This window comes from Pagrus pagrus (genome assembly GCF_965226575.1).
Source record: "Pagrus pagrus genome assembly, chromosome: 5".
Lineage (NCBI taxonomy): Eukaryota > Metazoa > Chordata > Actinopteri > Spariformes > Sparidae > Pagrus > Pagrus pagrus.
In genome coordinates, this window is record NC_140189.1 from 23,156,064 (window position 1) to 23,180,157 (window position 24,094).

A 24,094-nucleotide genomic window follows, 5' to 3' on the forward strand; every position below is an offset into this window, starting at 1 on the left:
TACACAGAAGACGAAGACGAAGACGAAGAAGAAGAAGAAGAAGAAGAAGAAGAAGAAGAAGAAGAAGAAGAAGAAGAAGAAGAGCATTTTATAGACTAAATAATTGATTAACTGTAAAGTAAAAAAAAAAAACAAAAGAGCCAGTTAAGTAACATTGAAAATCGTTGGTTGGAGCCCTACTTGGAGCCACTGAAATCTTGGGATCGAATAGCCAAACATACTCGCAAAGCAACACTGACAAACAAAGGTGTCTTATTAGGAGAAGGATGTTTGCGAGGTCCCCCTACCTGTCGTGGTCTCGGCCGACGCCCCACACACGGATGCTACTGATTGGCTGAGAGTGGAGCAGGCTGCGATCGTCCGGGTCAACAAGGGTCAACATGCGATCCTGAAGCACTAACAGCATCCCTTTACCCTGTCAGACCACAAAGAGGGAAACACTATAACCTCTGCTCACAACCTGACCAGGAACCTTCAAGGGGTTGCAGGATGATTTAAAACATAAGATGATATTTCTGCAACAGATATTATATTCCTTTTTTGACAAAATTGATGGTTTTAACTCTTCAGGCCTCTAGAAATGACAATCAAATAATAAAAAAAAAAGGATGGGCTCTAGCGACTGTTTTGGTTACTGCCATCCAGGAGCAAAGGTGAGTCTGCTTCCACACACACATTTAAACTGAGAAGGCAAACCACTCTTCTTACAACTCATACTTGCAAACTGTGACAAGGTGTCCTGTCTCGCCAACAATACACCTCCTTTACATCCTGTATACGTGTATGTAACTATAGTCCCTGCCGACACACTGACCTCTCCCCAGACACCGGCTGAGTCTCGTATGTCCCTCCTGCAGTAGGACAGCTGTCTGATACAGTGGTGGACGGCCACACTGCTCCGCCCCTCACACAGGTCCTGTTCTGCCATCTCCACCCAGCCCAGAGACCGCACTGGAAAAGACTGGACACACACACACACACAAGTTTATTGTTAAATGTCAAAATATCCTGCCCCCATTGCATATCTTTGAATTATTTATTTCTAATATGGGCATTGGCATTGACCCAAAAATCTAGCATATACTGAGAGCAGTGTAAACCTTGTAGGTGCGCACATATTCAGCCAATAAAGCAAATTCTGATTCTGATGATGAACAAACAGTTCGGGGAGTCATTTTCCTGTTCGATTTAATTGTTCTTTTCCAAACGAGTTTGACTAATCCGTGGTTTTGTTTAAAACATGTCTCATTATCTGATTACTTGTGCGTTTTGCCCCGTCGATCTTCTTTACAGCTATGTCGCCGCTGTCCCAGATCGCATTCTCAGTAATTAACTTGCAGATTAAAACATAACTGAAAGAAGCCTCGGCCACATGTAGAGACATACGAGAGAGTTTTCCTTTAAATCTCTTCATCACAACTCACCGTTAAACATTAGTTTAATCATTCTGATGTTAAACACAGTGCAGGCGCAGTAACTGAGACAAAGTTCCTCTTAAAATTGAATCTTGCTTACAGCAGTACAGTAGAGTGACAGCTACTGTACCAGCCATCAGAGCGATAACCGAGAGAGGTTTGATTGGGGAAGGCAACACATGAAATATGAAATACTGTGCGTGAGCGTAAGTGTGTGTGTGCGTGTGTGTGTGTGTGTGTTTTGTATCTGTATGTGTGTGTACTCTGCCTCAGGCCAGCAGCTATCACCCTCCTCTCTCCTCTCTTCCTTCAACTCTTTCTTCTTCTTTCTCTCCATCACAGCAGGGAGCTCCCCTCTGCTGAGGAGAAGCTCGCGATAAATTCTTCTTGCCCCGTAACAGTGTCAAGCAAACACGCACATAAGCACACACACATCCACACATCGTCTCTCTCTCTCTCTCCCTCTCTTCCACTGGCCATTTTCTTCTCTCTTGGTCTCTCCCTCATTAAACTTTCACACATCCTGAGATCAGATCTGAACTCCCACTCGTCTCCCATGTGTTTTTTGGGTTCCTCTGAGGTACTGGAGTATCTCAAGCTTTTCTTTCACTTGAACATGTAGAAGTCTTATTTTCTGTCCTTGGTGAGTTTAGTTTGTTCTTTTTCTTAATGTGGCACTTTTGGATTTACAATCTAAAATACGATTTGACATTTGCCATAACTTTATACCTTCTTACTGCACAAAAGTGAGCATACGTTTGATTAAATGTTGGATTAATTGAATACATGAACTCCCCAACGTTCATTCTTTGTTTTGTCTCCAAAATGATGAAAAAAACGATCATTTCCCCCGTCTGTTTTTACCAAATTCAACCACAGAGCTAGCTTCCCCTTCTATTACCCAGCTCATTCATTTATTCACTCCTGCTTTCACTGAGCTCATCCCACATGTCTGCTGGCTGAGCCTCTCTATATGATGTTGTTCCAGCAAAACCTGATTTGGCTGTAAACAATTCACCACGGATCAGTTCACAAAGTAACCACAGAGTGGTGCTGCAACATACAGAGAGAAAGGGAGGGGACAGGACGCCACTGAGCAGGTTCATTACGTCATTGCAAACAATGCCTGGTGACTCCCCTTCAATAACAAACACATGATATGCGAAAAGGCGGATGCTTTGTTCAACAAATACATCCTCATCAAACATTATGAATGAATGCAGTGTCTGGAATACAAATGATTAAATGTGATAATCTCTGAAACCTGTTCTTTCATTTTCTGGAGGCACGCTGGTCACACAACGTAGATATGTTGGGTTTAAGTGTGTTTCTCCATGCATCTATACTTAAGTCAATAAGATCAGATAAAGGGACGTAAATATTTGTTTATCACACTATTTTTGTATGCATCTATATCAGTGTTTTCCAATACTGGTCCTTGCCTCCCTGCTGCAACACCTGATTCAAATGATCAGCTTGTCATCAAGCTCTGCTGAAGCCTGACAACGACCAGGGCCAGTATTGAAAAACACGGATCTATACGTACAAGGTACAGTATATGTAGGTGTGTAGATATCTACCTGTATTTGTGTGTATGTGTATGGATATGTGTATATGTGTACATGTATGTACGGATTTGCTTCATTGGATGAGTTGAAATCTAACTTGTGCCTTTTAATGCATTCTCTGATGCAACAATAACGGTGCTCTGTTAGCGGAGTGGAGAGAAACATGGAGACCAGGCACTCGAGAACGTGCACAAAGTCACATCGTTTGGACTGTCACGGAAAATCTGACTGAGTCCTTCACAAAGAAATACGAAGTCCAGCAGCATTTAACAACTTAAACAAGTTGTCCACAGGCTTGTATAGGGAACCGAGATGGACAGGAAGGTCTAATTTTTCACTCCACGTTACAATCCGCTCATACGTGGTCACAAGTGATTAATACATGTTAAATGTTGATGTTGTCTTGTATTTTCTTCAGCTACTGTACATGTACTGTGATTAAGACCTTTGACCATATGTAATAATAACAATAAAAAAAAGACAAATTTCCTCAGCCACTATTTTTGTCCTGTGTCACTGCACACATAGTGAGTTCATGAGTGAAACAAATCATCATGAAACAATGTGGAACAGCACTCACCTGCTTCAGTGTTTATATAAATCTAAAAACTGTGACACCGAAAAGCCATCTGCAATGAATATGTATGATTTTTGACTCATTCTAAGGTAATGATTTGTAGTTTGTAGGTGATCATACACTAATGTAAACACAATTATGATTATTATATTCCATGTCTGTCATCCTCCTACACACCGGACCTTAAAGTATGTTCTCTGCTGTTGTTATGATCTTACCATTGCCTCTGGATCGGAGAAGGTATTGTTGAGGTCCACTGTCTCTAGCTGGGCTGGAGGGCTGCAGAGAACCATCAGACAGAACAATCGGTCACAGTCGAGTCATATCACACAGACTAGTATATGAAAAAAACATCAGCCTCAGGCTTTGCTGCACAAATCTAGTCAGAAACACTAGAGATTATACATATTTCTCTACTGTAGCGTATGTCTGTGTGTTACTTGAGTTTGAGTGAAGCATAACGGAGTGTAGCCCCTTCAAACGCCTTCAGACTGGGATCTGGATAGACTGGATAGTCTTTCAGCTCCTGGAGCAAAACAGATATTCAAAAAGTGAGACATGAAATGAAATGAAATGAATGAAATGAAAGAATGAAGATGAAAAACTAGCAGATTGTAATATTGCTTTTCCAACATATTTGATCTATTTGCTTTGTAATAACTGAAGAGGATTATACTCATTTTAACTTAATATTAGAGATATTCATCTTTGTTGAATATGCACTTCAGACAGGCCTGGACAGAGATTACTGTGTGCTCATTTCAATTTAATAAATGCAGCAGTGAAAGCAGAGATATATCGATAACACGATCAAGCTTTTGGGGGAAAATGACTAATGTCAGCCGTGCAGAGTGTCACTCTGACGAACCAAAGCTAATATGTTGACTGTGATGTGAAGATTTTTGATAACAAAGGGAAACCAAGAATGGAGGATTTTGTAGCTGCTGCTGATGATCCCGAACTACCCATTCAAGGAATATGTCACCAACAGTATACAATAACAAACAGATAATAGTGTTTTTGCAACATTTCCGCTCAAAATGTTTCAACAAAGCCATCCAAACAATTTACCAAACAATTGTGTTTGGACAATGAAATCTATGGAGAGAGAATTTCAACAAGTGAACACCCAAATAACTGTGACTCACGTTGGCTGCGCAGGTGGTGATGTTGAGATTTGGTCCAGAAGAGGTGACATCATTGGAGGGGGTGGAGGAGGAGGAGGAGGGGGAGGGGGAGGAGCCAGAGGGTGAGGGGACCGGCTCCACCGAGCTGTCAGATATCAGACTGCTGGGGCGCTGTGGGAGAGAGAGAGACGGAGAGAGATGCAGCATGGCGAGAGAAACACTGAGACCGACAGAGGAGGGTGTCCACATCACTGATCAGCAGCAGCACTAATATATATTGGACTAAGCTTTCATAGAGGTTCCACCCTGAACGTAGCAACATGATTAACTATTACACATGTGGTTAATTTCTTTCTTTTTTTTTTTTTAAATAATGTTTTAGAAAACTAATTTTCTAAATGTTTGACAAAACAATCTTAACTCAAGGTCCACTTACTTACTCAGAGCTTTCAATCACTAAGACAGATACACATGGATAATCTAAGGGTTTAGAGGGAACCAATCTAAACAGCAATGGTGTCATTATTCTATAACCATTACAATGTGTGATCAACGTTACTTCATAATGATAAATTAAAGGTGAAATATGTCAGAAATTCAGTTTAAAACATTCAAAAATCACCTAAAATTATCAACAGAAAGTGAATAAATATGAAAGATATCCGTGTACTGCTAAAGAACTTCTAGCTGCATGGCTAACTGAGCTAACTAGCTAATGGCAGTTACAGTAAGCAGCAGTTAGTGGTTACTCTGGAGTATGAATTTGACAGGTGGCAGATTCTTATATTGCAACTTTAAAGTAAAAAAATATGTCTATTGCCAGTTTACAATCCAGGAAAAGACAAGTGAGTGGATCTGGAGTTTGAAATTGTTTTGTCCAACTACTATTTTTAAAATTAAGATTGAACTTTATAAATGTTTTCTTGCTGCTGCCACCAATTAGTTTATTATTGTGGTTTTCACATGATTTCAATCTTACAGAAGAGTGACAGCAGATATGCCAGAAACATAGATAACATGACTTTTCCTTACTTTTCCAATTCAAGGCTTCAGCATTTGACCTTTCATCCAAAGCTGGAGATAAAAGTACCTCAACTGAAAATGTGTCCCACCAATAATGTGTATGATCTGCTATTACTGTTGCTGTAAATGTGTCAGCAGCATGAGGAAAAAGCACATATTTCCGGAGGCCCTCAACGGCCATACGTTGGGGATAACAAAGATCACTTTATCACGATAATAGACTAAATCATCATGTTATCCTGAGAGAACGAGATAAATTAATCTGTTATCAGATATCATGGGCAAAAGTGTGCTTCCACACAGAGTGATGTGTGTGTAGTGCAGGTATCCTCATCTTTTACACATCACTGAACATTTAGCCTTGAATGAATAAACGTCTGTCTGATGAAAAAGATGTTTTCTTAAAGCATATATTCAGAATTATCAGTTTGTTTTCTGACCATTGAACCTTTGAAGATGCAGCACTATCACCGTAGATATTCAGCAGGATAAAATGTATTCTCTCTGGGAATTGACTACATTGGCTTTAAACAACCTTCAGCTTTAATAAAGAAAACATTAAAACCCACACTGGTTACAGCTGAGTTTGTACTATCAAGTTAAATATAAATATGTCCGTGGGTCCTCTCACCTCGTTGGGTGGTTTGAGGGAGTCCTGTGTTTCCTGTTGCGGTTCAAGTTCAGTGTCTTTGTCGGTATCAGGAGGGGTTTGTTGGTTTCCAGAGGCAACAGGTCGGTGGTACTGTGTGGTGCCGGTGGGGACGTGCCAGAAATAGACCTCTGATGAGTCTGAGATCTCCCGCCAGCCTGGGGGCAGGTCCCCATCGCCCCATATGTCTGATGGGTGACACACAAACACATATTGCCTGTGAGTGATTCACACAAATGCATACTGTACACATGCATGCTTGCTAGAACACACATGATCATGACATACACACACACAGGGGATAAACTGAGTAAATTTCAGAGATGCTCGGCCTGTCCCTACTTAGTTTCTGTTGTCATAGCAACTCCAGGGCTCATCCCCTGTAGTAGGACCCACAGGGCAGCAGCATGTCTCTCTTCCTCTCTCTCTCCTGCGTTTCTTCTTTACTGTCTGCCTTCTTATATTTCTCTCCATACCCTCACACTTACTATTGTTTTGTCATACATCGCAGGCAATCATCGCTCGCTAAATCCAGCTCTGCTTCCCCCCCCCTTTTTTTTCCTTGTTCACACCCTGCTATCTGCAATATCCTATCCCTCTGTCCATCCTAATCACTCTCTGCGCCATAAGGTGGCTCACAGGGGCCTTAAAGGTTCCAGCAGTATTGCTGGAGTGACTTGCTCGCTAAAGAAGAGGCGTTTGGTAAATTTCCAGATCAGACAGTCTGGAGGAGGCAGAGGGAGGGAGAGAGGAAGAGGAGGAGAGTGTAAATCAGGCACGATTAAAAGCTGACACAGATATTTTTTAAAAGACAAACACACGTATCTTACCTGTCTCTCGGGGCGTCTGAGGAGAGGGTGTCTCCTGGGACAGGGTGGTCCAGCTGGAGTCTTCATCCTCTGATGGAGTATCAGGAGTCATATCCATTCTCAAGCCCACTTTAGGGAGTCCAGTCTCTGGCTCAGGATCAGGCTGGGTTGGGGGCGCCCTGTTCCTGGTCGGAGTGTTCCTCTCTGAAGCCCGGGCCTGTTTAGGTGAAGATGGTGGGTACTGTTGCAAGAACTGGTTCTCATTGTTGGGGTGCAGCTCCACCTTGATCACCCGGGGCTGGGAGCTCCGAGGAGGCTTTGCAGGACTGCGTGGACTCGCCTGAACCTGGACACAGAGCTCCTCTCTGACCTGAGCTGGAGCCTGGTTCTGGTTGTCTGGGATCCACTCGGGGCTGTTGCTGGAAGAGGAGGAGGTGGAGGAAAGAGGGGCTTCCACCACCACTGGTAGAAGAGGCTGTCTCGGTGTTGGTGTGGGGTCATCTTCCTCCTCCTCCTCCTCCTCTACCACCGGCTCCACCTCCTCCTTCTCTTCCTGGCAGCTCTGCTTGATGCTGGGCTTCTCCTCCTTCTGGCTCTCCCTCTCCTTGGCAGGACTGGCCTGCTCCTTCTCTGGGGAAGGCTGCTGCTTCTTCTCCTCCTTGTCCTCTTTTTTCCCCCAGCTGAGATCCAGATCCCAGCCCTTCTCATGGTACTCCAGGAAGCTCTTGGTCCTCCTTCTGAACGGGGGCAGCTGTGAGTTGTCTTTTCCAAACTCTAGCCAATCAGAAGTGGGGTTATTGATGAGATCATTGTGGATTTTGCCCTCTGTATTGGCCCGGCTCAGCTCCAACTGCTGACTCTCAGCTCTTCTCTGCATGTTGGCCCCATTCTTGGCTAGTTTGGGGTTGGTTGTATTGAAGAGTGAGGAGGAGGACGAGGAGGAGTAGAGGGCAGAGCTGGAGGAGGACTTGGTCGGGAGACCCCGCCCTCTGGTAACAGGTTGGTTTTTAGAGGCCAGGTTGTCACTGATCCCCATGGCGCTGCGCACACTGGTCATCGCATACCTCTGACGGCTCTTTGGCAAGGTGGCCGAACTTCCTGTTTCCATGGACTCCTTGATGACATCTCGCCCCAGCAGCTGGTTGTACGACGAGCGAAGGCTAAGGGAGGTGGGAGGGGTGGCGGAGGTGCCGCTGCGATTGGCCAGACCCACATTAGAAGGGGAGGAGCCAGAGCGGGAGAGAGGAGGAGTTTGTACTGACATCATGGCTGACTGGAAATACACTGGCGTGATCGAGCTGATGAGAGAAGAGACAGAAGTCATTACAGTCAGTGGTGGAAGAAATATTCAGATCCTTTAGTTGAGTAAAAATACAACACTGGATACTTTGATGATGTGTCACATTGTGATATAATCATGTTACCAGAATTGTAGTTACATGACAGTAACTTCTGTTTCACTGTGTTTACCACTGAATAATAGACTTCAGCTGTGCACTCACTGATGTTCCTTCACTGACTGTGAGGGGGATCGCAGTGAGCAGGAGGTTTCGCAGTGAAGTGCAACTTTAGAGCTACGGCAGCTACATGAGTCATTAATGCCAAACCATAAATCAATGTTTTTAAAGTTTTTGACATTTTTGTACTACAATTCTTTGTTACTTACTGGCACAACTATAAGTAGATAATGATGGAGTACATTTGTGATGAGCTAAAATTGTATTAGTCAGGTTCGGCTTCATTTGTCATTTTAATGCATTCAATCAAGTTCCTTTTAATTAATTGAGCTTCATTGGCAATGAAATGTAGATCTGAACATAAATGAAATCAGTATATTCTTAAACCGTTTTCTGCTTATATGTTGTATTAATTTACTATACTACAAAAATATACACCATAAAATGACATAACATAACATGAAATAAAATTATATAACATAACATGACATGACATGACATAACATAACATAAATTACATTACATAATATATATAACATAACATAACATAACATAACATAACATAACATACCATAACATGACATGACATAACATAACATAACATGATATGACATTAAATGACATAACATAACATAACATAACAACATGAAATAAAATTATATAACATAACATGACATGACATGATATGACATTAAATGACAGCTTCAGCTACTGTATATCGGCGGCGCAATCTAAGTGAGCCTGATGTCGTCGTTAACTACATAGCTGACCAGCTACGAGATCCCGGGCGTCTCCGTAATCTCAGGCCACATCACGGTCATTATCTCGAGATCTCGAGAAAATGATCTTGTTATCTCGGGAAAATGGCAGTTGTTATTTCGAGATAATAACTCGAGATCTCGAGAAAAAAAAATGAAATTAACTCGTTATCACGGGAAAACGGAGGAAATAAAACGTATGAATGCTTGGCCCTTTAGGGCTTCCGTAAAAATAATATAACATAACATAAAATAATATAAAATAACATAATATGAAATAACATAACATAACATAAAATAATATAATATAACATAACATAACATAATATAAAATAACATAATATGAAATAACATAACATAACATAACATAAAATAAAATAATATAACAGAACATCTTTTTTGTAATTTCTGATGCAAGTAGACTGCTCTCTGATTTTTCTTTGTGTCTCTGTATCTCTAACATCATCATAGGGGGGTGACATCATCAACTTGAGACATTCAGCACTGTGTCACTCATTTGCATTTCTCTGATGTTACAACAGAACATAAAGCCGATAAAACATCTTTACTCTTTGCTCCCACTGGCTGCAGCACAGTCGGTCTCAGCTGTTATTACCGTTGCACTGGGGTACCAACTCTTTTCCAGCCTCACGCCCCTTTTACACATAAGGTGTCATTGTTAAAGTGTTCAAAAACACTGCATCAAAGTCATGAAGCTGGATGGCATTTGCATTATATTGGGAGTGAGTCAGACCCTCTGTGTATTCATCCAGGACTGACATTCAAAGACGGGGCTGAGCCGTAAGCCAGCCTGTGGGGAGGAGAAGTGGCAGCCAGCTCCTGCTAACAAGCTAGCCGTGTCTCTTTTATCTCTGGGTGATTCAGCCCTGTGATGCTGAATACAGACAGATGGATAGCAACAAAGACAGCGGCGGAGAATCGAATGATCTTAAAGACACGGCACACGTTTGGCCTGCATCACTGTCAACTTCTGTTTTTGAGTGATTTGATTTTAATTTAAAGCCTGTGGAAAACCGGTAAACAGCTGAACACAGGTAGAAACACACGCCCGGGCACGCAAGCATAATATGTAAACATCCTGTCACATCATAAACACACACACACACACACACCCCAAACAAGGCTGCAGACATCATCAGCGCCTTTTCTCAGAAACATGGAAACTACAAGGGCAGCAGATTTTAAAGCATGATAACATCTTGGGAAAGAACAGAGGCAGGGATTTTGGAGGGCAGTTCACTTTGTTCATGCGGGGCCCCTATCGGCTCCCCTCTCCCTGGGTGGCTGTCTTGTTGTCCCTCTGTCACTGAGCCAGACAATCACAACAACCTGTTTGTGCTGAGTCTGCGCTGCACGCTCCAAGGCCTGTGACTCAGACACAAACACACTGTCAACAGGTATAAACTACCTGCACTGTCTCATCAGAGCAACAGCTATTCTCAATCATATAAATACCTTGTAACTCCCTACTATTGTAGTCTGAATTTTGGGGCTTATGAGAACATTTTAAAACAAAATGATGTCCAAAATGTATTGACGCTAGGGCTGCATGATAAGAAAATAATCATATTGTGATTATTCTGACAGATATTGCAATTATCATTCAACCCTAACCCTAATCTTTTTTGTCTCACAGTTTTCATTTTCACTGAAATAAAAACCCCATCTTGACGGCATGACATTTGTTGAGGTCTGTACCAAAAGGGGCTGCGATATCAGATTATCCCTCTATGATTATCGTGACCAAGTTAATTCACAATAACAATATTATCTCTATATCTCCAGAAATTTAAAATGAAAATGCTAGCAATCAAATCTATGTTTAACATTGTTTACTGTGTGTTTTGTCTCTTTTTTTGGGCAAATAAGTTACCCTCATATAGGGAGGTGGAGAGAGAGTACAAAAAAATGTACACTCGATTACTGGTGAAAAGGCGACCAGATGAACTCATGAACAAAAGATGCACAAGGCTGAACATGTGCGCTGGATAATTCACGCACTATTATCACGCATAATATCAATATTTCACAGTTATAGTGAATATCGTGACACATCTAGAACCAAACAAACATGTTTTCTTACATCTGGAGAACAAGATTTGCACGCCTGGGCATCTCTGCAGCTCTAGAATACTTCATTATCATGCTGTTTTATCACACAATTTACTATGAATTCACACAAACAATAAGGGTTTTTAAAATGATGAATAATCCTTGACATTTCATAAATGTACAACCACTTTATCTTGTTTACATGTGGACATTCTTAAATGTTTGATTAGGCAAAAAAATGCCCTAAATGCTGTAAAAACAACAACAAAAAGACAAACAAACAAGGGTTAGAAACTAGAAACTGAATGGCACTCAGTAGAACCATAATTAAAGATCATCAGATCAAGGATCTAATGTTAAAGAAAGTGAGGAATAATTCCTGGATCTGTCTTTTATCTGGATCTGCACCAAAAATTAACTGGGTCTATCCCGGGCCGAGCCCGTTCCTCCATCAACAGTCGGCCGTATTGTGATTCTGATGATATTTCCATTAGATTTGCAGCACCAATCGATACCAAACTAAAAGCCTCAAAAGCTGGCGATACAAGCTTTCCACCTGATGGCAACAAACTGTGCCTTGAGCCACTGGAGCTGCAAATCACTGCAAATATGTTGCATGACTCAGAGGACGAATTACACGTCCTGACACAGCCCCCAATAGCTGACAAGGAGCAATAAACAAACAGCAGCTCATCTCCCCATTGTCCCTCTCTGCTACTTCTTCATAAGACAAACTGGATCATCCGGATAAAGATAGCAACCTTTACTTCCTCTCCCCCTGTCTGACAATGCAGCCCGATCTCCATTAGTTAAACAAAGTGGGGCGAGGAGGAGAGGACGCGAGGGGAGTGGTGAGGAGAACAGGACGGTTATTAGAGGGAGAAAGCGAGAATGACACAGCAGTTTGCAGGACAGTGGGGCACGGTTCACACACACACACACACACACACACACACACACACACACACACACACACACACACACACACACAGAGGTATTTAAATTGATGTCCTCAATAAATCCGTTGTGCTCAACAACAGCAGAGGTCATTCATGAGATGCACAAGCTTGTCACAAGACAGGAAACAATCTGTATACTAACAGATCAATGATGTCTCGTTAATCTGTTCGCCTTAGGGTTATGGTTGCACTGGAGTACGACTGAGGATGCAAGAATTGAATACAAGTCATGAACTCAGATTGTATGATTTTTAAAAAAAAGGACTTGTTGACAAAATCCTGCCTTCCCTCTCTATTTTTAGAGCAAGGTGTGAAAACAGGACCTCATCTCCTCTAACTGTTTATACTGTCTGCTCACCTTGTATGCAGACGAACGGACATGAGTGTTTTCACCTGAAGGTCACACTAAAGAGAAAGATCTGATCCTTATCACTACACCTCAGTAATGATCTGTGGAGATTCATCATCAGACACTGACAGAGATCTCGGCCCTGTCAGATCAACTTCCTCCCCCTGTAGATGGCAGGCCTCTTTGCTCAACTCTGAACTGCGCCCACTGCCTCACGGATGAAATGCAACAGATGACAGCACGAGCTGGGCAGAAAATGAACTTGAGAAAGTCGATGATGTCATGGGTGGAGTATCTGGCCCCTTCGCTCCTCGCCGCCACCTGAATAAACTCCCTCTCTGATCATCATCTTTAAAATCAACCGAATCAGCCGAGGTGGAGTCGCCAATAACGCGGAAGCAAAGCTGTCGATACGTGAGGCGCAGTAAATCCTCAGCATCCTCCCCTGTCTCCAGCCCCGGCCCCATCAACCAGCACCAGCACCAGCGGCAGCACCGCCGCCGCACTGGGAGGGGAGCGCATCCTATCGAGGGCATCTATTTACATCCACTCACCGCTCCTCGGTCAGCCTCCGGGCTTCTGCGCCTCCGCTCCCGCGACGACACGCACAGTGGTAGTGAGCAGGGGCCGAGGTCGACAGCCGCTTATAAGTGCCAGTCCGCCCGTAGCTGCAGCCGGCCGCCCGTATTGGGATCACATCACATCATCTGCCCTCCCAGCCCGGCTCGGTGCTCACTGCTGGCGGCCAAAGCTGCGCTTTCTCTCTGCGCCAGAGGATCCCGGAGCGGCGCGGCGCTGTGGAGCTGACCAATCAGAGGCGCGGACGCAGCACGCTCGGCGCACGGAGGAGACGCAAGAACAATAAATCTACCGGTATTATTTTGATGCTCAGGTAATGAAATCACACATCATCGTAGTCTTACGTCATGCATTAGTCTGTGGAAATATGAATGGTTTACGCTGCTCAAGGATGTAATTATATATTGAGTAAATCCAGAAAGTTCAGCGGACTGCGGAGTTAATTATTCTACTGGGGAAGTTTCACATCCATAAAGCCAAGTTCTCAAGGTCTCGCCCATCGTCTGAATCCTCTAGAGTGGAATTTAAGAAATACTTTGAGTTCATCCAATTTAGAAACAAGGAATGTGCTGATACAGTAGATACATTAGATGATACATAGATTCAAAGGAATCTGATACCTGCTATCTCTGATTTTTTTTTTTGCCTATTCTTCTTCTTATTCTGTTGAAAGTCTCCCTGAAAGAAAAGCTCTGTGAACTGTACGATATTTATGTTGTCATGATGCCTGTGTCTTTTGTTTTTGGATTCATGTTACACCTTGTCATTGACAAATGATCAATAAAGCTTTTTTTTCAAAATCATTTTAAAAAAATGGTTCAGTGCTGCATTCTTCTTAAGTTTAGGAAAGACAATTGTGTGAACTGTCACTGTGTGAAATGTACCCAGAAACGAAGCTGCACCTCTTCTGGTAATGTCTGGAAAGATTACATTGTTAAAACTGACTCTGAATTTCTCTCTTTATTGGTAAAACTCATCATCGAAATTATTGATAATGATTTTATTGACCATTTTAGTAAAGTACCATATCCATAAAGTCAAATATGGCCGCTCTAAACCTTAATTCATTGTTCTTGAAAAGGAAACCAAACACTACATTATCACCATTTTTGATTAAAAAAAAAAAGAATGCTGCAAAAACTGATTATTTATTTTCCTTGTTTGATATTTTAATTTGAGGACCCCCCTGGCTCTGTCGTTGTTTTGTCAGTGGTCTGTATTCATGACTTAAAGGGTAGCTCCACCAATTTTACACATTATAGGTCTTGGGGGAGTACTACTACGTATGAGATAAAAAGCAGTATAAAGTATTTTGAGTCTCCAGAGGAAGCTGCATGTCATCTGATAGTGGCTAAGCTGCACTCTGGGCAATGTAGGCTAGATTTGAAAAGCAATCCGGTCTAGCATTGCACTCCTATAACACTGTTGGAGTCATTGCAGTTTAGAAACAAATAATCAAAATCAGCAAGAACCAGAGATACTGCCATTTTGATTCCACTCATTCTCCTTCCTTTTCAAAACCTGCCACCTACATTACCCACAATGCAATTCAGCTACTGACAGAAATTTATCGGATTACTTGCAGCTTCCTCTGGAGCCACAGAAGGTTTTATAAGATCTGCAAACACACACTGTGTAAAATTGGTGGTTACACTTTAAATGTTTGTATGTGTGGTTTGTACTTGTTAATAGAGACAGAAATGGGTTCCAGTACTCACATGATCACTGTACCTGAAACCGCACTTTCTTCCCCCCTCTTTAAATATTGTATTAGGATTGACTCAAAGTGGTCTTGAAACTAATAATGTTACCATCTGTAAAGTTATTTCCATACAGAGAAGAACATATACCCCAGAATGTACTTTAGTACTACTTAATTAAAATTATACTCTCTGTTCATTAACCGTTTATGCTTGTCAGTGAATTTCAATGGTAATTAAGCAAACAGCCATAAAACAACGTTTTTGCATATTTTTTTAATATTGAACTTGTGCGTATAACAACAGAACATCCTTCTTACAGTGCATCATAATTCACTTTGGTTTGAGAATAGTTAACAGGTTGGACTATCACAAAACATGTAGTAACTTCCCTTTTTCTCCACTGAAGTTGTTATTGTACATTGATAGACAAGCATGAACCATTTGACTTATTTAGATCATGTATTATTGAAGGTTAACATATGACACTAATGTAAAGCACTTTGCCAGCCTCAGAGGCACAAAGGGACAAAATTATGACACTGTTCTAATGTCTGAGAGACAAGTCACCACCTGATATTCCCGACCTACACAAAGGCACCTAGATCACATTTTCTTACCCAGAGGAGAACTTGTAATACAGAAAACACAACACTTGTATAGCAACATAATAAAAAAAACTTCTATGATTTCCAAGACCATTTATCCAACATCTCTTTCAGATTTGTAAAAAAATCATCAACATGCTCGCATATAAAACTTTCGCTCTAATCCAGATTCGCTACATGTACACACTTGACCTTTCTCCTCTGGTGAAAATACATTCACACTATGAAATACATTCCTCAGTTTGGCTCATGACAACTACCCAATCCCTACAGTCCACTGGCAGACTCCTCCCTCAGTGCTGAGGGGGTGGAGATGAAGAGGCGTGGAGGACAGCGGCGGGGGGACACCCAGGCTCCCGGTGCTCCAGGAGTGAGGCAGGAGGGTATGGGTGACGGAGTGACTGGTAGAGGGAGGGACGAGACCGGCCAGGGAGGAGAGGTGCTCGATTATGGAGAAACATGGAGCTGAACGGATGGAGCGCAACACTGCGTCTTCTGCAGAAGAGAAGAAGAATATCAGTGCTGCCTTGGCTCATTAAAACCTTATCAAATGCAGCACCATTGCTAAAAAATGCACAAAATCTAATGACTAATACAAATGCGAACAGCATGTGTGCTTACCCCCGATGTCTTTGCCGTTAGGAGGTGTCAGCAGGCTCTTGGCCTGTTTGTTGCCGGCCTGAGCGGCTCGTTTGTAATATTCAATCGCCGTCCTCAAATTCTGCTGCACCCCGAAGCCACTCTCAAAACACTGACCCAGGAAGAGCAGGGCGGTGTCATCCTGCAAACACAAATAAACAGGATTTTTTTTTCTCTTTTCATCTACAACAACAATCGTCTACATGTAAGGGCATAAATCACAAACTGAAACCAGGGACTTGAATAGACACAGCAGTACGAGCAGAGGGCTGAAGATGTCACTATTAAAACAATCACAATAGCTTTGTACCTCTGTACCTCAAAACTGGTTTGTAGAGAGTAAGTAACAGTATTACTTCAACAAAACTACAGCAGAGAGATGAAGAAGCATATTCTATAAATAAGCTCTTAACATCAAACAGCAGGTGATGGTGGGGGGTCTCTGAGACGGCACACTGGGAGTGAAGGTGATAAAGCCACAGATAAAACTCGAGAAGCATCTAGAAGGGTACTCACTCCACTCTCTGCTGCCATCCTCAGGTACCGGACAGACTTGCTCCCGTCTCTCACCGGCTCCTGAGAGTAGACTGAGGCCAGGCAGACCTGAGCCTGAGGAGGGAGGGAAACAGAGAGCTGGTTCACACCCACAGCAACACAGAGATCAGATGATTGTTTGTTAAAGCGCAGGTACAGGGTACAATTACTCTATTAATCAATTAGTGGATTTACAGAAAATAATCGGCAAGTACTTTTGATAGTTGCTTTATCATTCAGTTCCTTTTCAAGCAGAAAATGCCAAATATTAAGTTCCAGCTTCTCATTTGTGAGGATTTTCTGCTTTTCTTTAGTGATACTTAAGTAAATATATTTAAGTTTTGTTCCCATAGTCAGACTAAACAGTATTATGTGAAGTTTAAGAAGATGTCATGGCAAATTTCTACCTTGGTGAGTCCAGCTGCAGCAGACTGTTCCAGTAACTTGATGGCTGTGTTCAGTTCCTCCAAGCTCTGGTGCCCCCTGCTGGTCAGTAGCAGCTTTGCATAGCGGTACTGAGCCTGTTTGTGACCCCCAACTGCTGCCTGCCAGTAGTAACACAAAGCCTTCAAAAGAAAACACATGAGAATCATCTCAAGACGTGTTCAGACTGATGGAGCACTCCAGAAACTACAGTGTGCTGTCTGGATTCAAACCTTCTCGTTGTCCTTGCTGACTCCTCTGCCTTTCTCGTAGCACACACCCGTGTTAAACTGGGCTTTGCTGTAACCCTGCTGAGCTGCAGCTAAGAAACATGTAAAAGCTTCCTCGTAGTTCTTACTCTTGGCACTTTCTAGACCTGTCATAAACAGAGAGATGAAGATATTAGTTATGGACAGAAAACAAATATTGTTTATTCTTCAAGCTTTAAAAGGGAAAACATTTGTTTGTTCTTTGAACATTACTGGGTGTGTAACCATGTCAATAAACTATTACCAATGATGTTGAGGATAACAGGGACACTAGAGTCTCCCACATGTTGGAGGTTAAGTGCTGCTCCTGCCAGCCTCTCCTCATCAGGCAGCATATCCTGAAAACACAGACGAGCATAAAAAACAAAACAAAAACAATCAAGATTAGATTGACAATCAGATAGTCAGTCAGGATGAGCAAAAGATGTTGCTGTCTTAAAAATAAAACATCACACAAACTAAAGGAGGCCGACTTTCACCTTATCATTAGCATCTTTAGTCTCCGTGTTATCTCGGTTGGCGTCATTCTGCAGAGGACAGGATGCCGACAGCAGTGATTCCTCTGTGAGTCAGGCAAGAATACATTATTATTTTCCTCCCACACATACTAGGTAAACAACATTTTGAGAAAAATACAAATCTGTCAACTTTTACAAGCAAGGAGCACAAAACAAACCGGGAATTGGAGATTCCTGGTCGAGGAGTGCCCTCTGTTGGTCAGAGTGGGAGCTGTCAGCAGTCAGATGATCGTGCTCACTGCTGCTGTCAACACTGGTGCCACCTACGCTGCTGCTGCTGCTGCTAATGCTGCTCTGAGCCAGGGACACATCTTCATTCTGTCTCTCTGGCACCTCCTGCAGACACAACACACTCCTTCCTCTGGGCAGGACATCACGCTGAGACACTGGAGAAGCCAGACAGACAAAAGACAAAGTCAGGATTCTGATCACACAAGAACCAGAAGTGAAATAGTGAGATGGGTAATTTGAACATTTGTATTTTGTACATTTAACAGTTTGAACATTAAATATATTTTGCATTTGACCTCTAACAAATTGCATATAGGTTGAAAAGGATTTGTAAATCATAGTATTCTCTTTTTATTTATGTTGTACAGCGTTCCAACTTTTTTTGCATTGGGGTTGTAAAATATAAACCATCAGTGTTCCTACTGCTTAGTTACAGTAATGCGATAAATACTCACAGATCTCCAGCAGGATGCGATAGCCACACTTGTGCAGGGTTGAGGGCGCTGTCAGGGCTCCAGTGATCGGACCTGGCTCAGTGCCTGAAGACAATCGGGAGTGGATCCTCCTGCAGATCTGCATGAACAGAACTGCTGCAGCACCCTGTGGACAAACATCAGCTCCACTGTCATCGCTGTCATGACAACATGAGATACCAACATACTGTATATCCCACGAGCGGCCAACCATGTGCCACAAAGAGCAAACAGTCAGGTTTTTAACAGATTTTCTCAACAGACTGACAAGTGGGGCTGCATGATATTGGAAAAAAAATGACATTGAGATAATTGGATTTTCTTTGATATATATTGTGATATGAAAAATGTAACAGATTTTGTAGGGGAGTGCATCAAAGAACCAAAGTAGGCCCTTCTTCGTTTGATAAATTGATCGAGAATGATTTTGATTGGTGGTTTGATGTGTATGTAGCCGAAATTAGATAGATTTCTCGTGGAAGTCGTTAAAAACGAGAACTGTCCGAGTTTTGCTTTTATATCAAGCAACAAAAAAGTTGTAGCATGACGTGTTCGTGTTAATTTGCCTTGCTTGACATTACACATCCTGCAATGTGACGGCAGGGAATACGCACATTGTTATGTCAATGCTGAAACAATCTATTGTGCAGCCCTATTGATAAGCCCTCCTTTGAGTGGATGGTGTCTGACATGCTCATAAAAAATGCTACACATTTACAGGGCTGTGTGATGCAACCACATTCTGATATCCTGATACAGGTAATTTAAGATAAGATTTTATTGATCCCTCACTGGGGAAACGTACCTGTCCCAGCAGCTTACAGCAGTGATTGAGTGACAGAAAATTGAAACAAGACCAAATAGAATAATAGAAAATTTACACCCATTATTGTATTACACACAGTGTGTAGTAGTATACTAAAAAAGATTTCTAAATAAAGTAAATATAATTGCAGAGACATTGTAAACAAACAGGAATTGCACAAGGTAGTTGCACTGTGTAAATGTGAGGGATGTGCTGATGTGGATGTGCCAAGCACTTTTCAATCCTCGAAAATACGACACCAAATATTTAACCGTTTTCAAGAATTTCCTGCACCCGTATGAACCCTGGTAATTCTATGTCTGGGACCCCCGGAGGACTCAGGGCAAAAACATCGATGTGCTTTTAATGGGGATCCTTAAAACAAACGCAAAACGCAAACAATTCCTGTCAAATAGTGCATGAAGCCAGGCCATCATGCACTATTTGTCTAATCAGTCAAGACTGTTAAACCCTCAGTGAGAGGCCTCCTGACACCTTCCTTTAATTTAGAACTGTGATGAACTGATGGCATCCAAAAACTCATATGGGACACATTAGTAAATGTGTGAGGTCTTTCATATTTGAGGATGTGATAAGAAAAGACGTACCAATCCCACAGCATCCAGAGCTGTGTAGCGTGGAAGCTCGGCATATCCGAACTGAAAGGTTCTCTGTTTCTTCCTCCTCTCTCCATCTTCGTCTTTTTGAGAGCTGACAGAAGAACAGCACACAAAAAATATAACAATGATAAATTTATGTTTCTATTTCCAATCTACTGTATTAAGGCATCACAGAAATACTGTGTTCAAGTCACATGGCTTTGTTTCTGTTCCCTCAACAAACCCTGTTCATGCTTACAGCAGATGCTGCTGTATGATGCAACCATCTGAAAGCGAGGCAGCGAGTGTGCTACAGGCAGGGAACAGGTTCAAAGAGGGGGTAAAGGAACAGGAAAGGAGAGGGAAGAGGATGGTCTCTGAGGTTTGACCTCAGCTGAAAAGGTTCTCTTTTCATCAGCTGACATTATGGGCAGTGGTTTGAGGGCAAAGACATGATCAAAGTGACTCACTCAATGCTTTTCTTTTCTATTTATTTCTTTTTTCTTTCTGAGCTCTTGTCATCAGACCTGGTAGAAGTGTGAAGAGTGAAAAATACAGAGGATTGAGGTGGAGAAAGTACCTGCAGTCGGAGGTGTGTCGAGAGGTGGAGAGGACAGTCGAGCTGCTGATGACCTCGTCCTCCACATGGTGGTTCTGTGGCAGTCGCAGGGGGGTGCTGCCGTTATATCGATGGAGTACTGAGAAGTGATGGGAAGAGAAAAAACAGCAGAAATTAGACATTAAAGTCCAGTGTTTGAATTTGAGTGAAATAAATGAGGTTGTCTTCCTCAGAAGTACTTGACACACAAAAGACGCTCCATAATTTACAAATGAATTCTTAGAACGAGTGTTTAATATGATACCAAGTAGAGAGAAAAAAAGAGACGAAGATCTGATAAGACACTTGAACTAATTGAAATTAATTCACAATTAATTAATTCAAGTGTATGCTTTTGCCTATACTGAGTACCAAATTACAAAGTCCTTTTCAATTATTTAGTTCATTTCCAAAAAATGATAGCCAGTTAACAGTAAGAATTAGCCTATGCCATTTTTTCCTCGTGCAAATGTGTTTTAAAGAGGTGGTAGGAACCCAAATAATGTGCTCTGATTAGTTATCTTGCATACACTGGCTGTATGAAAAGAAATCTGACTGACTGAGTCAGCGTCTTCTTTTAAGTCTCTTCTGAAAATGTACTTTTATCCTGATTTAATCTAAGTAGCCTGCTTATTTTATTTGTTTTAACTTGTTTATTATTTTAGATTTTTGCTTTTCTTGTACATTTTATCTCTTATTTTGTATCGTATTTCCTTTTATCTATGTAAAGCACTTTGTACTTTGTTTTGATAAGTATTCTACAAATAAAGTGTATTATTATCATTATTGTTATTTTTAAAAACAGTAGTATCAGGTTTTTGTACATACAAAGGTGTAGTTTTGCAGTGTAATATTTAAGTTTTTCCTCAATATATGTTATGTAATCAGTAATGAGTCATGAGTAAATCCATGCCATGCCAACTTAAAACACAATACTAAGAAAAAACAAGAGTAAGAATCGCAAAAAAATATAGAAACACACATTTCTGCACCCTGGCTTTTGTGTATGCACCCAAACAACACATAGGAGCAGGTGTTTCATGCTGTTAACTGTGTGTGTGTGTGTGTGTGTGTGTGTGTGTGTGTATACACTTGATACCGTAATGTGTGTTTACGTGTGCAACAGCATTACAGTTCAGCCACAAAGCCTACAGAAACACTTCAGTTGTGACAGCAGCTCAACAGGATCTGACTTCACCGACTTCGACCAAAATAAACCGGTTGGCGGTGTCAGTTACACCGACCCAGCAACATTACAGACTGTTTTTAATGTGCATTGACTTCACTAGCTGTTAGCTAAACTCGTAGACAGCTAACTCAACTTAACAACTCAAAATAACAGCGTTTATGTCTCAATAAAAGCGACACTTTGTGAGGGAACAACACGCCACGAGCTGCTCGTTAACTAGGTGAAAGGGGGAGTTTCTCGGCTGTCAAAGACATTTCTCTCACCTCTCCCGACAAAGCCTGAAACTCTCCACATGGTTCGTCTTCTACAGCAGCTTTAAGTGAAGATTTATCTCCGAGAAGACATGTTTAGGTCCACCCGGAGGGTCGTCTGGCCCCATGGATGACAGCAGCATGAAGACTCTCCTGTTTGTCTGGCGGTCACGCGATGTGTCGGGTAAGGACCAACCCGGAAGTGTCGCAGGTGACGCAACCGTTCAAATGTTGGAGACGGTGTTTTACAGCTGCTCAGCGCCCCCGTGTGGTGTGAGGGGGGATGACAGCCTCACTGCAGAAACTAAAACGACCCTTGAGTCTATTTCTGAATCATGAAACAGGGGGAGAAGAAGCATTATGGTAAATAAAAACCTCATACTTTATGTGGATTATATAATACGCTATAATAATAATTTATTCATGAATTAAATCAAGCAATTGGTGCATAAATGTAGATTTTGTCATGCTTGTTTATATTATTGATATGAGGCTGTGTGTGTGTAGTTAAGTCCATATATGGTGGGGTTAGATGCTTTCTGCATACATATTATAATGTTTATAGTTGATTAATGTTTCTGAGTATCAATGATATATGTGATGATTTGTGTATTCTTATACTGGATATTTTAAAACTTTGACTACTTTTGGCACAAACAAAATAGATAACTTTAAAAAATAAAATAATTAAGTGAGTGGCAAATGTATAGTGCTCTTAATAAGGCAAAGTAAAAAGAAAAAGTAGTATAAAGCCTTTTGTTGCTCCAGAGGAAGCTGTATTTAATCAGATATAATATTCTCCTTTGATGTCACTCAGTGGCTAATTTGCATTGTGGGTAATGTAGGCAACATTGCACTTCTAGAAAAAAACATATAACAAAATCAACACAGCAGCATCAGAGATATCACCTCTTTTACTCCACATATTCGTCTTCCTTTTCAAAACCTGCCGCCTATTACCCACAATGCAACTTAGCTTCTGAGTGACATCACTTGAGTCAATTTTATTGATTTATTTAAATCTAGTGACCTCTAGAACAACAAATACTCCTTACACATATGCAGTAGTACTCACCAAGACCTGTAAAAACACTTTAATGTGTGAAGCTGGTGGAGTCGCCCTTTAATAGACTTTTTTTCCACGGGAGACATTTTGATTAGTAACAAGTCTTACTAATGACATTAATAATGGCTTTGTTACATTCAAGAGTCTCAGTAAGTCATGACACTGTGAAAGTGAGCCAGTATGCACAATACCAGGACCCTGAAACTGAAGCAGCTAAATGGAATTCAGCCATCGTTAACTGTATTAATTACAACTGTGATTTGTGTCACTGTGAAATGGCAAAATGTCTGTAACTCAGGGGTTTATTCCAACATTGCATGGAATTAATGGGACAAGATGCATACCTGTTAAGTATTACTTGTGGCTTTACAGAAAATATAATTTAACACTTCACCCTTTGGGCTTTGACCATTCATACTTTCAATTAACTAAATGAAACCATCTGAGAGGTTTAGAGGAGAAATCGCTTTCAGGTGTAACGGCTGACAACTCATCCACTCTCTGTCTCTCTCACTCCTGGATATTCATTAACTTACGACATGAGTGAGACAGTGTGTGGGAGTTTTCTCATTTGTATTCAAATTGTGCTTTCCTCCGATGCACCTGCCACATATTCAAGTGTGCAGATTCTTCTAAAGACATCTGAAACATGACAAGACAATGCTTTTCAGTGTGGGGTCACGAGCTAAAGTGGTTCGAAACCACTTGTTTAATCTTTAACAATGTGTTGTATTTTATGGGCTTGTCGCATAGCACCATTTAAAAGTTTAGACTCACCTGTTATACTGATGTTTTTCTTCTTTACCTTCAATAATGGCCTTTCTAACATAGTTAAAAAATGAAGTACT

At 41.5% G+C, this 24,094-nt stretch overlaps 2 protein-coding genes across 2 annotated transcripts in view; both read right to left on the reverse strand.

Annotated features, from left to right (window-relative positions):
* apbb2a (amyloid beta (A4) precursor protein-binding, family B, member 2a) overlaps nt 1-13,562 on the reverse strand; it is a 47,481-nt gene extending 33,919 nt beyond the window's left edge. Inside the window, exons 1-8 of the mRNA XM_084353041.1 lie at nt 13,319-13,562; nt 7,190-8,466; nt 6,342-6,547; nt 4,709-4,858; nt 4,001-4,086; nt 3,779-3,839; nt 815-961; nt 288-415 (exon numbers count right to left, since the gene is read on the reverse strand). Of these exons, the coding sequence (XP_084209167.1) occupies nt 288-415; nt 815-961; nt 3,779-3,839; nt 4,001-4,086; nt 4,709-4,858; nt 6,342-6,547; nt 7,190-8,435 (2,024 nt within the window). The 5' untranslated portion in view covers nt 8,436-8,466; nt 13,319-13,562. The remainder of the gene's footprint in view (nt 1-287; nt 416-814; nt 962-3,778; nt 3,840-4,000; nt 4,087-4,708; nt 4,859-6,341; nt 6,548-7,189; nt 8,467-13,318) is intronic.
* Nucleotides 13,563-15,301: 1,739 nt separating this feature from the next.
* dele1 (DAP3 binding cell death enhancer 1) lies at nt 15,302-22,364 on the reverse strand. The gene is made up of 12 exons (XM_084352307.1): nt 22,193-22,364; nt 20,723-20,840; nt 20,152-20,254; nt 18,721-18,865; nt 18,193-18,420; nt 17,996-18,078; nt 17,761-17,854; nt 17,481-17,623; nt 17,232-17,390; nt 16,807-16,899; nt 16,273-16,432; nt 15,302-16,146 (listed from the first exon to the last, which is right to left on the reverse strand). Exons 1-12 carry the CDS (start codon nt 22,221-22,223, stop codon nt 15,908-15,910), a joined length of 1,596 nt encoding a protein of 531 aa, XP_084208433.1. The 5' UTR covers nt 22,224-22,364; the 3' UTR covers nt 15,302-15,907.
* Between the last annotated feature and the right edge of the window lie 1,730 nt (nt 22,365-24,094).